General features: G+C 36.2%; 1 protein-coding gene across 1 annotated transcript; it reads left to right on the top strand.

Moving 5' to 3' along the window:
- The first annotated feature begins 8,264 nt into the window (after positions 1-8,264).
- LOC123555549 (uncharacterized) lies at positions 8,265-14,720 on the top strand. The gene is made up of 5 exons (XM_045346158.2): positions 8,265-8,482; positions 8,743-8,863; positions 9,419-9,580; positions 11,269-12,207; positions 12,520-14,720. Exons 1-5 carry the CDS (start codon positions 8,462-8,464, stop codon positions 12,657-12,659), a joined length of 1,383 nt encoding a protein of 460 aa, XP_045202093.2. The 5' UTR covers positions 8,265-8,461; the 3' UTR covers positions 12,660-14,720.
- Positions 14,721-18,287: the final 3,567 nt, after the last annotated feature.

Genomic DNA, 18,287 nt, shown 5'->3' with positions numbered 1-18,287 from the left:
CCTAAAGCTCTTTGATTCTTGAAAGACCTAGAAGTCGTACACGATGGTGTACAGCGTTCCGTTAGGGCCATCGTGCTGTCGCTGCCGCCTTATACACGCACGACGCCACAACACTATACTAGTACACCGTAGAATTTTAATTTTACCGTTTAATGGTATTCTATTTAAATAAACAGTAAGATGGGGTTGTAAAAATAGTCAATATGCACGTTGGAAGGCGGTGTCTTAATTTTGAATAAGATATTGAGCATCAACTTATAATATTCGCCTACGGAATATGCCGATGTTATGTAATTTGCCAAACAAGACTAAGTTAACAATCATTGTTGATAAAAAAAAACAACAACAAAAAAAACAAAAACAAAAAAAAAAAAAACATCCAAGCAACCACATTTTAGAATTTTCTTGCACGAAGCGGATGGGGTTGTTCTCGGCATTACGTAGAAATCACAGGAAGTTTATGACGGGGAAGGTTAATTACTTTTTATACGCCCGTTTCGTAACGGAACATAATGTGGAATGACGTTGTCCGTCCGTCCGTCTGTCCTTCCGACCGTTCCAGACTCTAATTAGAATGTAAGATTCTTTCACTGGTTGTAGGCGCAGATGGGAATATCCGGCTTGATGGTAACTATTTATGCGGTAACGAGGCTCTAATGCAAGATTGAAACTTTATAGATATTTTAACATTTAGGGTAATATTCCTGCTTCTGGGACAACAATTCAAATAGCTGAGCATTAGATGTCTTACGGACAGCTCTTGTTTTTTAACTGAGAAATAGAGAATAACAGGTTAATGTCTTTTGAGAAAGGGTTATTCAGACTCGGCTAGATATGGTCCTGGAAAGAGGGAGGCTTGCCGAGCTCCTTCCGGACCATATCTAGCCGAGTCTGAGAAATCCCTTTCTCAAAAGACAGTAACCTGTTATTCTATTTATCATGCCATAATTTATTAACAACATAAATCCTACCATTATGCGAAATAAAGTGCAAAAAGTAGGGGTGGACTAAATTTTGCTGTTTTGCCGGACTTCTTTTTTTATTTTTATTTTCTTCAAAACGACGCCATCTTGGTTTTTAGAATAACTATTAAAGACATATTTACACGATTATTTTTAAAAACGCGCTCTAATAGGTACGTGAGACCATGTCACTAATGTATAGCGTTTGCCTACTAATTTGCAATTACCACAAAAGAACTTTTTATAACGGAAACGCTCGTAGAAACGGAAAAATGACTCATGCAAAGCGTTTGTTCAGGATTTTGGCTCTCTGCTCCTATATCATGGAATATTGCATCTGGAATGGACTGTTATGGAATAAAATCAACGGTAGATGGAACGGAACTGCCTATTTTTACTGCCAAGCGGCGTTATGGCGTGTGTATTTAATTCACTTCAAACGTTTGCTTGGTGAGAATGGGTATCCGTCTAGCAACTGAACTTCGGATAAAATTTCACTTGGCAACAAATTGAAATTATTCTTTCCTGTTCAGCAGAACAGAGATGTCGGTTACAAAACACAAGGTTAGCATTTGTTTTTCCCCCCAGTTTTTTGATATTTTGGGATTTTAGACCTACTTCAGTGTCGTATGAGGGCATAATAATTTTTAAATGCAAAATGGACACAATCTGATGTCCTTGGATTTAATCAAAGGTTTAAACAGTGCAAAGTATTCTCAAATCACTGACCTGAGAAAACCTGCCTTTCTCAGACAGGCTTTATCAGGCAGTTGCTATTGTAATGGCATGATAAATATACTATAAGGAACAAAGAGAAACTGTCAAGTTATTTGATTTTCATCTCGTTTTATGTAATAAAATGTTAATTACTGCATAAATCTTCAACTTAACTTCTGGTATTTTCTGTCGTTTCCGAGCTCTAGGTAGGACAGTATAATAGCTATACATTGTAGGTTTTAAACGTTACTCCGACACTAAGCACCCCTAGATCCGCCCATTTATTTTCTTACTTGCTTTTGTTTCATACCCCTACAACACCCCCGCCACAGTATTTTTAGTTTTAGTTTCTTAAAATTGTATCTAAGCATCCCCCATCAACACATACGTTTACCCACATCCCCAGCACAAACGCACAGACGCACACATATATGCATGCCTATCTGCCGATGCATTGCATTTTTTAAACTTTCAAATCAGTTTCTCGATATTGTATCTTAGAATCGCTTATCCACAAACGCATCCTCAAAAACATACTCCCTAAATCTTTGTCCCTGTAAATCATTTTAAATTATTTTTCATTTCCAGTTTAGCTTCTTGATACACTCATCCACATCTTACCTCGCACCCCCCCCCCCCCCCCCCACACACACACAACCTGCAACCTGCCTTTCTGTCCCTATTGTGCCAAATCCCTCACCTTCAACCCAGAAGAAATAACTGAAAACACTTGTTTTTAGTTTCCTGTCCCGTTCTGCTTGCAAACGGCTTGTCCGTACGTCACACTTAGGAAAACTCAACAAGTTTTGAAGATACCGAGTTGTAACTTCATACATTGATAGAGCTCATTGAGATAAAGTGCAGTGACAAGGAACCATAACTGTAGGGGGTCCTATTTTTTAATTATCTCCCTTTTTCAAAACCTTGTACGTGCCATTACTCGAATACTATAAAAAATATTGACTTGATACTTTACATATTGATAGAGGTCGGTGATATGGAGTGCATTGACAAGGGACCATAACTCTTCGTGGTGCCATTTTTTAATAATCTTCCTTTTCTTTAAAACCTTCTCCGAGGCATAACTTGAATACTATTACAGGTATTGACTTAATACATTACATATTCATAGTGGTCTGTAAGAGGGCGTGCACTGACAAGAAACTATAGTTCTAGGTGGTCCAAGTTTCTAATTGTATCCCCTTTTTTACGCTTCTTGTCCGGAGGATAACTCTAAAAGTATTGAAGGTACCCGCAAGCTGTTACTTTACACAATGATAGACCTTACTAAGTGAAAATGCACTGATAAGGAACCATAACTGTAGGTGGTGCTATCTTTTAATCATCTTCCGTTTTTGGAAAACCTTGCCGGGGGCATAACTTTAATACTGTGTAAGGCATTGACTTCATAGTTAACATATTAATAGAGGTCAGTGAGAGGGAGTGTAGTGACAAGGAACCATAATTCTAGGAGGTCCCATTTTTTAATTATCTTCTTTTTTTGAAAACCTTGTCAGGGGCGTAACTCGAATACTAGGTAAGGCATTCACTTTATACTTTACGTGTTCATAGAGATCAGTGAGAGGAAGTACAGTGTTAAAGAACCACAACTCTTGCAGACCACATTTCTCCTTAACACATTCACCGTGACTGAAACTCACCTTATGTGACATTATTTCGGGGAGCATCCATCGGTGTTACCGATCGCCTTATGATTGTTATTAAAGAGTGAGAAACAACATTTTGAAAATGTTACGCAATGGGATATAAATGGAAACACAAATATTGTACTGATAGTGTAATCAGTTAATGTTGTAAAATGTGTGAAAATAAAAAGTTTCGTTTACTGCATTCTATCAGTTTTAGAAAAAAAATGCGTCTTTGTTCGTCTGTAAGATTACAGATCATTCATTATCCTTTTCTGTGGTAACGTAGCGTTACGGAAAGAACGCATGAATCAATTCATGAGACGGTCAATAACTGATCTATTACCGACATATACATTGTAGTTTAAACGCTTTATTTGACACTTAATGAACCAGTTAATGTTTAAATGGGTAAATTTCTGCAGTTGGAAAATGCTTCGAAAGTAAGTTGGTCATTTCTTTGAAAAATCCCTGTATAGTCAACGTTAAAGTAATGTTTTATTCATAAAGGAAATCATACATTGCTCTTAATTGTTAAAAGCTAACAGAGATGGGTATAGTTTTTTTTAATTCAAATACGGTCGTACGCACATTCGTTTCCTCATAGGGCGGTGAGTAAAATGAAAATAAATGTCAATTTTTATACCATGTTTCGACTGGTAAATAATAACACTATTTAAATTCAAAACTCATATGAAGCAACTATTTTGTCTTACATATTTAGTAATCAAATTAAGGCGACTCGTACGTTTTTTATCAATAGTTTACAATAATATTATTGTTATAAATACAGTTAAATGGGCCCGGAAACAGGTAACCGTCATGTCGTCTGCACACGAGGCGAACCATCTACATGCTAAACAATAAATAGATCGAATTCCGCAAAAGTTTGTTGTTATTGTGAGTATAAAATAAAATTATTATAAAAAAATTCGAACAGACTTCAAAACTAAATCTATGCTTTAATTTTAAACGACAATGTTATTTTACATCGATTAAAGGGTAACGGTTAAGGATTGTTTGTTTGTTTGTTTTGGGTTTAACACCGTTTTTCAACAGTATAGTGGACGCAACTTGACCCCGATGCTTGACCTTTGTATTATAATACATAATGAAGCATAACCTATCATTGAAAAGGAGTGTACGTAAAACACGACCTGCATGAGAAAGCGAAAACATAAATTTGTGTAATTATAAATAGTGTATTGGAAAATTTTAACTGATCAAATGTAAGTATACATACTTTAAATTTTGATAGTGCACTGTATACAAACTAATTCCATAAAAATATACATGGCTAGCCTAATCACCCTTTATTTCTACAATGAAATAATCGATATGAATAATCAGCTGAAGGTCAACCATCGCGGTCAAGTTGCGACTACTACATTTCGATCAGTCATGTAACGGCGGGCAATTAGCCTAACAAATGTTCCTGGATTTTATACCAGTGCTAACCTGTTCTCCGTAAGTAACTGCCAGCTTCCCCAAATGAATTATCAGAGGTTGAGGATGAATGATTTCAGACACAATGTCTTTTATCAAGTCGTCACGTGGAACATACGCCCCGCCTGGGGATCGAACTCGCGACTCCGCGATCTGTAGACCAACGCTCTCCCTACTGAGCTAAGCGGGCTGGCCGGTCATAGATTGAACCATTCGGATCGTTGCTCATGCCTCTCTTTTCTCGGCGGATTGTTTGAAGCAGCAAGCCGATTTAAAAGATTTTATACCCTTTTAGCAGAGATCATTTGAGGATTTTGGCCTTATTCTAGATGTTAATGTGAAAATGTCCATGGTTTACTGAATTAAGATTAATGTCATTTTACTTTTAGTTATGAATACCTTTTATCTTCCATCTCGTTGTATAAACGTATTTTCACACCAATCATTATGAAAATAATTTAAATTTACTCTGTCGTAGATTGAATGACTGAATTAATCAATAGCTGGAAATAGTTGCTTATATATACGTTCGTACTTTTAACAAAGTAATTATTACTTTCATAAATAGAACATAATGACTACTTAACAACTATCTCATATCGCACCTATAGTACTTATTTTACCAGGCAGCGGACTATATATATATAGTGATTCAAATTAGCTTGAATGATCTAAACTAATGTAGTATAAAGAAAGACATATATATAAATTTTAGCATTCAAATATCATTATAATTCTCATTATGAATGTAGGGATAATACATGTTTTTTGTGTATTAACGTCTGCAGGAGCCGAGAAGCGAGACCGAAGGTCGAGGTCACAAACATATCCCAAGGGCTTCTGCAGACGTTAATACGCAAAACAAACGTGTATTGTCGCTATTCTTGCATCAAAACATTACACGACGACTTTATGTATTGATTTCATATGTGATGACTTGACGATTCCGGTACAATTTTTATTTACCATTCCGGTAAACATGTTTTAAATATCCGTATCCAGGGCCCTGAAATAAACAACACTTTCAAAAGCACATCCTGAAGGTTTTTAAGAGATTTTTTTATCCTTCGTTATTACAAACATAAAATTACCAATAATTGTTCATATCATTTCACAATTTGATGGACTCAATCACAGTTTAAAGAATAATAACTTTACTTTAGAGTTATATTCAGTACGGACACAGTTAGAGTACGGATGAGTACGAACGTAGTGTCAAGCTTTCAAGCTGTATATAAAAGTTCTTTGAGAAGTTAGATAAAAACATACCGATTGATACTTACCAAAATCATAAATATGATTCCTGAAAACAAAGAATCGCACAGGTAAACACGCGATTCTTTAACATTCACGGTTGTCTGCAAAATCTGAATTGACACCAAGTTCTAAAAGGGGAGTAAACAAGGGAAGAAACGAGTACGAGCATTAATGGGGGCAGCGCATTTGGCGTTAGTTACTGATACAGTAAAACATTCTATGGATTAGATTGCATCTTTAATGCTTCGTGAAAAGGTTTTTTTATGAAAGAAACAAGACGCAGATACCAGATGTCAATCTGCACAGAATACGTATACGTCCCTGGGAAAGCATTTCACAAATAAAAAACGGATATAAACAGGACGTGAACTGTCTTGTTTGCACATGATTTTCCTCCCGTTAATACATGGGCGGATCCAGTGAAAAAGTAGTTTTTATGCAAGAATAAAACAATCATCTATTATTCATATCCATTAAATAATGAATGATATACAAATCATCACCATTTACATAGTAATCAAGTGATTGATTCAGTGTCACATTCTACGACACACAAAGTATCTCCTTTTTTTACTTTAATCGGGTGATTGATTGATTAAGTCGTACATTCTACGACAGACTTTAAGTGATTTTTGTATAAAATGTTTATACAACCAGATGAGATAAGAAACATATTCATACTAAAACGTAAAGTAGGGGCCTCCGTTGCGACTTCAAGTCTCTTGCCCCTTATCAATGCGGGTTCGAGCCTCTTTTCGAGTGTAGAGTTCTTCATATGAGGAAACCATCCAGCTGGCTTGCGGAAGGTCGGTGTTTCTTCCCAAGTGCTTGCCCGTGATGAAATAATGCACGGAGGGGTATCTGAGATTTTCCCCTACAACCAAAAGCGAGACTGTCCGCATATGACCCGTATGATAGTTTCGGAAATTATTGTGCTCGCCCCGGTGTCGGCGTCGGCGTCGCCGTTGGTTAAAGTTTTTGATAAAGTCAAATATCTCTGTTACTATCAAAGCTATTGACTTGAAACTTAAAATAGTATTTACTACCAAAGTCTTCACTAGGAGAAACAATCCCCATAACTCTGATTTGACAGAATTATACCCCTTTTTAACTTAGAATTTTTGGTTAACAGTTTTGATAAAGTCAAATATCTCTGTTACTAAAATGCTTTTTTTCTTGTACAATCTAGAGTGAGTAAAAACATCCTTCAAAACAAACGAACGCCTTGTACTAAATATAGATAAGTCAAACACAAAATCTCTTCTGATAAAAGCTTTACTGGTACTGATGATAAACCCGAACAGAAAATGAGGTTTTTTACCTGTAACTATTTTATTTCTACAATTTGTAATCAATGGTCGGTATCAAAATAAAGCTTAACATTTGCTGAAAACTTTACATAATTCAAATTTATATTTAGTTAGCTAACTCATACGAAGTGAGTCCCTGAAAGGGGTTTGTAAAATGGGGTCATTTACAAAATTTTCTTAGTAGTATTATATTGAAACTTTCCCCAAAAAGCTGCAACTGTCATTCCTGACCAAGTAATGAAAAGTGACCCAATGTCAGGCCTTCATGTGGCGACAGTGAGCATGCGCAAAAAAAAACCGTCTTCCCCAGTAATTTTGGATGAATATTTTTTAAACAGATAAATATAAGTCATTTATTTATACAGAATGTTTACCAATTTTGTTTTTATTAACATCAGTTGGTGTGGTAAATGGAAACTTTAAGATGGTGTGTTCATTTTTTATAAATAACCGATTGCAATCAAATATTTCCAAGGTGGTCAACTTTATCATCAGTCCAGGTTTATCATCAGTACCAGTAGACAAGTTGTTGGTATACTATTTAAACGGCTGTCTTTAAATATTTTTTTCCTATGATCAATATTGCTTTTAAATGAAAATACTAACTGCATGATGATATCACTCGGTGTAAAGTGTAAAACTAGTTTTGTGCTTTTACGTTAAGTTTTTACAGGTATTAAGTACAAACTATTACTTCATGAGTTCAAGCTGCGTACATTTTACATTTTTTGTTTTACTTTTTGTCGCGATTTAAGTCGCGACGACTACCCCCCCCCCCCCCCCCCCCCCCACCACCACACATACACTCATAGTCCATCCTTCTCCCCCATCCAACCCTCATCAAAACATGTCTCTGTGTATTCCTGTGTAATGATTAAGACGCGGATGTGTTTTACATGTAAGTTAAAAATGACGTAGGTCAACCATTTCGTTTTACTTCTGCCCTTAACTGTCTATCGGTCAAAACGTCGATTGCAGTTAGATCGATCACTATTAGTGTACCGCAACAACGATAATGAAACTGTTAACAATATGCGTCTTTGTTACTAATGAATTTCGATATATCTTCATTACAATTGTTCGGTGATGAGAAATATCTACATGGTAGACGAAATTGGAAACCATGAAAGGAATAAAGATTAAGGTAACTTTTAGAAATAATTTTATTTTCAAATTCTATTATTTGAATTAGTTATCTTGATAATTCTTTACAATCGATGGTCACTGATTAAGTTTTGAAGGTTTTATTATAACATCTATTCTTTGATTTAATTTGATCTTAATTAGCTAGTGAATGACCTTATCTTCTCTTATTGAATCATGTTCTGACAGTAAAAATCGGTACATGTATGTTTGAACGATAGAAATGAAAGTCTTCCGATGCATTTTTTTTCTACCTTTCAGAATATTTTTATTAAAGCATTACTTCTACTGGTCTCTACTGTAGAATTTGGGGAATCAAGTCATTTGCTCAGCCCTAGAACAGCAACGGGGAGGTATATGAATATTCAAGACCGTGTACTACGTATGTTTAAATCATTTTTTAAGTAATGCCTTTTGTTTTATTCGGTTTTAAGTCAAAATAACATATATCAGGAAATGAAACAACTAACCGGCTTTAATGCTGACAATTTTTATCGCCTCGTTAGCATAGTGGTGGATCACCCGCTTTGAGTGTGGCAGGTCCTGAATGTGCCCCCCCCCCCCCCCCCCCCGCATCATACAAAAAAGTAAACAATTTTAAATAAAGCTCTAATGTTTGTTACTAAACACTGGCTTTGCTCCGCTCGTTGCGAGGGGAAAATGTGGAGATATATAGAATTAAGCATAACTTGTTTAACAGTCACTGTAAAGTTTATCATTATAACCTAATTGTTATTATTTTGAGCAAGTATTACAGAACTACATTTTCGTATCAAAATTATATTTATATGATATCCAAAAAGCGAGACAAAGTAACCCGTGCTTCTGTTTAACTTACTCATTTTGAAATAATAATACGGTAGGACTTTAGATGTGTTAAAATTGATGCTGAAACCTACCGTTCTTCCATATTTGATGCTATTGTTATTCATTGCAGAGAGTTGCCGCGGACATTTCATGTGTGAAGTTTTCCCCTATTACAGCTCGTATGGACTTAATTGTCTGGATATAAACAAAGTTTGTGATGGTTCACGAGATTGCCGTGATGGACTGGATGAACTTCCGGCAGTGTGTTCAGGTTTTAGAAGGGTTTCAGAAGGTAATTTGACAATGAATGAATGAATGATTGAATGAATACATGAATGAATAAAATGATTATCGGAAGAGAGTATGTGATAGTACGCGACCTTAGCCGGATTTGTTGCATGTGTATTCTCCCTGAGGGACTTATAAATGATTTTGTAAATGATTTAATTCTTTGATACATTTACCCATATTTAAGCATGACAAAGGTATGTATTGGCATGTGAAAGTATTTGATTGTAATGTGAAAAGTAATAAAAGTAAGTGTAAATGTGTCGGATGAATTTCCGCCGATAGATTCCGGTTTCAGAGCGGCTTCTGAAGGCTATTCATTTATAGATAAATACATTGATAAATAAGTAAAACATAAGATAAGTTAAATAACTGAAGATACTTAGTTAAACTGACATTAAATAAATGAGTTAATTAAACAATAGTGAAAGTACAGTATGTAATACAGAACAAAACTAGTTGGTTGGTAGAGATAAACTTTACGCTATGATGCTCCAGTTCCAGTGGACCTATTGAAATCGTATCATTTACTAGTGATGGTAAATTTTATTACATGTGATGGTATATTTTAACCATTTTGCAATTAGACATACTGGTCAATTCACACAAATATTTATCAAGTCATATTATTTAAAGTTAAAACGGTGCCTTTCGTCCAAAAATCAACTCAATGACAGATTCCAATATCGAAACACTTTGGTATCATTCTGAAATTATAACAATTCATATTTTTCTGTTTATTTTGTTTAATAACGTGTTGCGCTCTAGGGGAGATAAATCGGTTCGATTTACCTCGACATTGATAATCTGTTCAGTCCCATTAACCGTCTTTTTATGTAAATTTAAATTGGTGCATTAACTATCGCATGCAATATAGTATTTGTTGAAATCATATAATTGCTGACAAATCCAGCGTGTATTCGACTTTCAAATAACACCAATCATAGGCATACGCTTTGTGTTGCTTTATTTCTTTACATTAAACAAACTAGTGATAGTATCTGGTCGCATCTAATTGTCTGAAGGCATTGTAAATGCTATGTATTTAAGATAATGCACTTTTGCAAAAGGACGTACTTAAAAAATGTTAGTACATCGAAATAAGGCGTATAAAATCTTGGTTTTAATGATCATTAGAAGCGCTTTTTAACAAAGCAACTATCTTTAGTTTGTTTCTGAAACATAATCTAAACTTTATTAGAATAAATATAAATATATGTGTGTGTTTGTTCGGGTTTAACGTCTTTTTCAACAATTTCTTAGTCATATAAAAGACGGTGTCTACTTTTTGCAGTGAACGCACTGTCCAACTTCATAGTACTGCTTCACTGGAATATCACACCGTACTAAACACGTGACATGATATCTCACCAAGTGTCATTATACTGACACCAAGCTTGACCAGTCCTATCACTATCCTCAATGCTGAGCGCAAAGCGAGGAAGCTACTCGTACTATTTTTCACGTGTATGGTATGACGCGGCTAGGTATCGAAACCACAGCCTCCCGCACCCGAAGCGGGCGCTCTTCCACTAGGCTTCCGAGTAAATGTCTGCAGGATACGTCTTTGTTTTGTTGTCATCTTAATTTCGGATTCATATCTAATGGATATTTATATATGATATAAATGGATGTTTATGGTGGGATGCCTACTCCGTGTCCCTTTTAATAGTTTTTTAACTTCTGTTCCAGGAGCTAACGGCACTTCAGCTGGTACTGGTCAGACGCGAGACAGAGTGATCCGAATAATTCGAACAGAACCGGCAAATGATAGTACCTTGGATGTCATTGTTCCAACTATGGACTTTAATACGGAAGGAAATGCGCAAGTGAACAGTGGTCAAACACAAGACCAGGCGCAAAGAAATGACTTCAACACGTTAGATGTCAACGCAAACACGTCTCCTAGTATCCAGAACGTTGGTGTTGCTAATTCGCTGATGAGGGAATTCCCAGGAGCTAGTTTAGGTTTTGACGTTGTGACGCCGCCAAACATTTTAAGAGAACAACGCCAACGAGGTTCAATGTTTGATCGTCTATCTCGATTAATGCGGGGCAACAATCTTCTAGGGAACGTTTATGACATGCCGTTACAAAATAGACAAACAGGTCAAAGACCCTCTGTTACAGATTATTATAATACGCCGCAGAGGAGACTACCAGACAACCGTAGTGATAGAAACACAAATCTATTACCTCGTAGATTACGTGAAATGTATTTCGGCTCTCATAATATCAGGCAAGGTAATAGAGCAAATTCTGGATTATTTGGCCCAACAATCGCTAGACCATTCATCGACAGACAGATGGCAGTCCCTGGTTCTAGTTACGTAGATACGCCTGTGAGCACGCCACCACCACAAACACCAGACGGGTTCGTTTATCAGCCTGGCAAAGAGCCATATCTTTCACAGGAGCAACAGTTTCTTGAACAGCAGTTTTACCTCACAAACGTACTCCCAGGATCAAATCAGCAGCAGAAGCCAAATGAGCCTGGGCAAGGTACTGGGCAAGGTCGCGGACTTACAGCACAAGAACAACTGGCACAACAGATGAAGATAGTACATGCGAGACAAGAGCAGTTATTGAGAGAGCAATTCAATGGACGTGGTGCTAATATTGGAACTACTGGTAAAACATCTTTGCAAACTTAAATCAAAATGCAGTACGAAACAAATATAATATGACTCTAAGAAAACATCTGAATGAAAATGTACCTCTGTCAAAAGCATTCTTACGATTTGTTGTTGCTATTTGAGATATAAGCATCGCTAGATTTTCATACAAAAATGAGCGCATACGTGATTTAAAGCAGAGTTGATAATAATTATTTTGAGTATCGTATCTGTGATACAGGTCTGGCTGCTTTATTGATTAACATATAAAGATAGAATTCATATATTATTGACTATTTCTGACTGTTTCTATAAATATTTTATTCAGATCCAAATGCAGAAAGATATGGCTTAATGGGACCATTCGATGGTGGCGTACCTTCTGTTCCGGGCGAAGTCAAACGATTGAATTCAATGGAAGGTGCAGAAGCTCAAGATGCTATTCACAACGTGGAAGCTTTACATTAAATACCATTCTTTGAACATTTATTACACGACTCCCGATACAAATATCCGGTCCATATGTTTTGCTATATGGCCGGTCTGTATTCAGCACATGTTTTGCAAGGCTTATAAGTAAAAAGTTTGGAAATAAAACTGTGGAAAATTAATTTCTGATGCCAAGTAATAAAGCACGTTTTGAATGGTTTGCCGGTAAACAGTCAAAACTCTTTTGACATTGGGCTGTGGTTCTGACTTTTGACCGGCGTGCCATTCAATACATGTGTAATATGTAGGCAATAAGAATAAAATTATAAACTTCAAGAAGGCACATCCTTCTTTAAATGTATGTGTAGTTGACTGCATCAAAGTGCAATGTTTGAAAAATAATTAGAGTATCACTTTCTGAAAAAGAGTTGCTTGAGGCGAACATTTTTATATTGGGTAAAATATTTCGAAGAATGGAGACAACACCGCTAAAACTTTTTTGTAATCTTAGGTGACAAGGTATCTATTACATAATGCAAACCGTGTACTTTTTACCTTTAGACATGGAAAAGCATGCATAATTACTAGAGTGGTCAGTAATGTGAAAAGAAAAATAAGTAAAGATAAGATTACGAAATGCCCTAGCAAAAGTGTGACATTTTTGTAGTGAAACTTGTCAACAAACTACGGAATCCTGTTAGGGCCATGTCGTATGTCGTCCGTGCGCTTTGAGGTCGACGCAAAACAATGCGACACAACATCGCAACAATGTGACACGACATAGAGACAACACGACATGACACACGACAATGCGACGCGACATCGCGACAATGTGAAGCGACGGACGACAATAATATCGCAGTATCGTGTCTCATTGTCGCCTTTCAAAAGCGCGATATTTCGCGTTGTCGCGTCGCATTGTCGTGTGACGTGTCGCACTGTCGCGTTCGCGGTCTGCATTTTTTTTAAAACGTCATAATCTTGTCAAGAAGTAATGCATTTCTTGCATACCAGACGGGGATTTCCGGTATTTTTATCGGTGCTGGAAAAATCCATCTTACACCCCGGGGTGTAAGATGACTCTCGTGCTGTAAATGACGTATTACGAACTACATATATGTAACAATTTACATTTTAATTCATAAAAACGGAATAAAAATCCGATACTTTGACAGTTCCTCGTGTTTCCTTATAGTATATTTCTCGATTCAAAAAACGTTATTTTATTAAAAATTCATAACGTTACGCTGCAACTGATAAAACAAAACCGGAACTAAACATTGTCATTTGTCTTTGAACATGACGTCTTTCCTGTTTATGGACGTTGGTTTCCCGCGCTTTGTTTAAATACGCAGCTAGAAGAAATAGTTCTAAAAAGAAAACCGTCCATTGATTTTATTTCTATTTTTATTTCTTTAAAATGGTATGCAAGAAAAAGATTCTGTCACTGGTTGTAGGTGCAGATGGGAATATCGGACTCTCGGGTAACTGTTTACGCGGTTACTCGGCTGGAGCCTCGTAACCGCCTAAACAGTTACCCTCGAGGCCGGAAATTCCCATCTGCACCTACAACCGGTGAAAGAATCTTATATTCTTATGCAAACAACTCGCGGGAGATTGTTCCTTATCTTAAATGCGATTCAACATTTTCAATACATTAAATCCTCACCAATCCCGAATATCTTTTTTTAAGATATTTCTTGTTTCTATGAAACAGTTAAAAGAAGAAAAAAAACCATCATCGTTAACAAATGAGGTAAAATTAAATGCGTGCTACATTGAAACACACTTCAAAAGTAATGACAATCCGGCCTGATAATTATGTTGTTTGATTAAAAGTAAAACAGTCCTGTAAACTTCCATAAGATACGCAGCTGCAACACTTTTTTTTTATTACTACTTTAACAGCTAATTTCCTCTATATTAACTAAATGACAAATAATAAAACAAAATTATCTCCTCTTCCCAAAAAGTACATATTCTGTCTCTTTTTCAGCTTCTTTTGACTCGAAATTAATTTAAGTGATGTTCCTATAGTAAAAGTATACAACCACGAAAAGTCAGAGACACCGACGTTTCAAAGTGCCCGTCGAGTGTGTTTAAAGGTGGTCAATCACATTTAAGCAAAATTTAGTGACATTTTTTACTTTTTGTATATTCTGTTAGAGATTTATTTAAGAAACAAAAATACCAATCACTTAGAGTTAGATCCCTGTTAGAAATGTATACTTTATAGATTTTCATAAAAATTTGTAATTACTCCCCTTTAATATGAAAATATTTAAAATACTTGGTATTTCTTTTCATTTCCATATAATTCCGAGTTTTACATTCGCATTGGATAGATAAACCAAATATTTAATAATCTGAATCAAAAGGTGGGTTTTAAAATGCATGTAGCTTCTGAATTTCATTTTTTTCCATTCTATCTTGGTTGCGCAACCAAGATAGGCAAAGGGAGGTAATAATAATTTTTCAAACTTGCATTTCTAATGAATTCAATCTATATATGTAATTGTTAATGCAATTATTTTACGAATATAATACAATATATCGGTTAGTTATACATTTTCTTAGGTAAAGTATGATTATCACATTTATACTTATGATAAAATACCTCGATCTTGGTTGGGCAACTGCAATAGGAAAACCAATTATTAAAAATATCTCCAGTGAAAACCTAACTTGTATTAAGCGCTAACTGAACATTAGTGAGTGTAAATGATCAGATGTTAAAGTTTAAAACAAATCCGTTACTTAGCCAAAATCTGATTATCCACCTTTAAGGGAACGTGAGATGTGTTATAACACAATGATGAACAGATGTCTCTATTTAAAATCGCAGGATTTTCGGGTTAGGATTCTGCACTAACATGACACTTTTTGGTGTGATATACTTATGCTTTTACTCCAGTGTGTTTAACCGTTTTATGTTTTACATATTTTCTTGTGTCGTTGCCTTGTGATACTTCTTGCACTCGAAATAAAACTTTGTTATCATAAACTCCTTCATTTAATATGTGTCCAGTGTGCTTGTTGCAACAAATGCTTCAGAATAATCAATGCTTCTTCCAGAACATAATGTTTTACCTTCCGTTACACAAAATATATGAGGTAAGATGTGCACATATTTAGCATCATCAGAACTCTTACCACTTTCTTCGGGATATATATGACGCACTAACAACATAATTGAGCCGCGCCATGAAAAAACAAAGTAGTGCGTTTGCGACCAGCATGGATCCAGACAAGCATGTGCACCCGCGCAGTCTGTTCAGGATCCATGCTGTTCGCTTTCAAGGCCTATTGCAATGAGAGAAACCATTAGCGAACAGCATGGCTTCTGGATCTAGGCTGTTCGCAATAGCATTATGTTGGTTTTCTCACGGCGCGGCTCATATTAAGATAACATTCTATGGTGACGCACTTCTAGATCGAAATATTTCGAAAGTTAACGAAAATTGCCGAAAGCATCCGAAGTATCTATAAATAAAACCGTTTGCATTTTAGTATAACAGTGATTTTCCGTACATATAACGAAGCATCATCAACAGTATAGTATTCATATCGATTAAAACAATACAGCTGTTGTGTGTTTAGATCATGTTTATTATTATAATGATATGCTTGGCTATGTAAAGCCAAAGCTGTCTTTTGATGTTGTTACAGTATTTTATGGTCAGTATATGAAGCGGCTTTAGTTATATGTTCAGGGCTTGTACATGTATATGATGCTCTTATCACAGTATATTTGGTGCTTTCATTGGTATTTGCGGCGTTTTTCTCTTTACATGTATATTGTACATTTACTTTTGTATAATATGCGGTCCTTTCATATGTATATGCGGTGCTTTCGTTTGATTCTGCGGTATAATTAACTTAATGTGCGGCCGTTTCGCTGTTAGTGTGATTCGCCGTTTTAGAATCTGCGTACAGTGATTTTAACACAATGCGGATTGCGGATTTAGTTGTATATAGGGTGCTTGTATATGTATACAGAGTGATTGTTGAAAACACTCGGCCATAACGCATTTGAACCTTGAAACTCGTGCACACCATTTTTTTCCGATAGAAAATGAGGGTGCATGTAATTTTTACATATAGGAAAAGTTAAAAGACATAAAATTGGCAAGAATTTCAATTAAAGAGCACATCCGTACTGTTAGTATGATTGTAGCGGGAACTGAGAGGCAATTTTGATCGCACGGGAGTTTGTTGGAGGATACCGCCAATGAGAATATTTAACCAGACCGGAAGTGTAGCTGACCCCCGACGGCGACCAAAACGGTGTCTTCCAACATTGAGGCAAAAGAGATACAGCGCTTTGTCCAATAATGAGACCTTTTTGCCCCTGTAACTACGACTGCTAGGCAATGATGGGCAGACATGGTCGTAACGTTATGACGCAGACAATTTGTAACTGGCTTCGAGACGTCGGCTTAAGATCACGAATCCCCAGAAAAGAATTGATACTTACCCAAAGACGCCATCAAGCTCGGTTGTATTGATCAAGACAGCGTCTTAGACTTACACGATTTGACTTGGCTGTTTCTTTGTTGAACGAGTCACGTGTAACATTACGTGACGCCGACGATCGTTATTACAACTACTGTCGTCGTGGTGAGCGTAACACGGCCAGTTGTGTTCTTGAAGCTGACTGGTTTGATGGCGGCTCTATTATGGTGTGGGCGGGTATCTCGTGGCACACTTAAACTTAGGCTTTACTTGTTAACAGCACCCTTAATGCAAGGCGTTACCAGGAGCAGATTATCACCCCTGTTCAAGTCCCACATCTAAGAGCCAAAAGTGGAATGAGTTTAGTTCATTACAGTGCACAGTGCCACATAACAAGAGCGTCCCAACAAATGCATGATGACAACCTATGCACGTGTGAAACTTGTTGAACCGCCAAAAAAGATAGTTGCCTCTACAGCAAAATCTTCGCAGTTAAGGTGCTATTGTTATGCATGCATTGAATGCCATCCATCAGTGGTATTTACAGCATTATATAACATCCATGAGATTTTGTTATCGTGCAGGTATTGCACCCCGATGAGGCCATACCAAATATAAAAGTTTCGTGACTTTTTGATATGAGTATTCTTGTTGTTGTTGAGCGGTTTTTAAATTTTAACTGTTTGTCAGAATAAATATTTTTTCACGAAAGTTGTGTAATGAAACTATGTTTACGATGAAATTATTTGTTTGATTTTTTTTTCACTATGTCAAACGATAAATCAACAAAACCAGAAGTGACCAATCAGAAATTTTGTTCAGTGTATAGCGGCGGTTCTTTTAATTGCATATGTATCTTTTTATATATAACATGTGCTTTTAACTGTGCATGCGTTGTAATTAACATTATAAGCAAACTATGCATGTATTATGAAATACTACGAAAATTGAACTAATAATGCCGAAATACATTCTAAGTAGAATATTTTTCGAGGTCATTCTGCCTCTTCGAACCAGTTCACATGCCATTTTGTCAGATGTCATCTGCGCCGCATGAAAGCTTGACGTTTATTTAATCCAGTGTACTATAAACGTTGTGTGTAGACTAGTAATTAGGCCATATATGTTAGAGGAGAGTGTGGCTGCAGATGTGGGTACCGTGAAACAATTAGTTACTGAACACCTAAGAAACAAGGATAAATAAATTTATGG

Source organism: Mercenaria mercenaria, chromosome 7, assembly GCF_021730395.1.
Source record: "Mercenaria mercenaria strain notata chromosome 7, MADL_Memer_1, whole genome shotgun sequence".
Taxonomy (NCBI): domain Eukaryota; kingdom Metazoa; phylum Mollusca; class Bivalvia; order Venerida; family Veneridae; genus Mercenaria; species Mercenaria mercenaria.
This window is presented reverse-complemented; position numbering and strand designations above follow the sequence as displayed.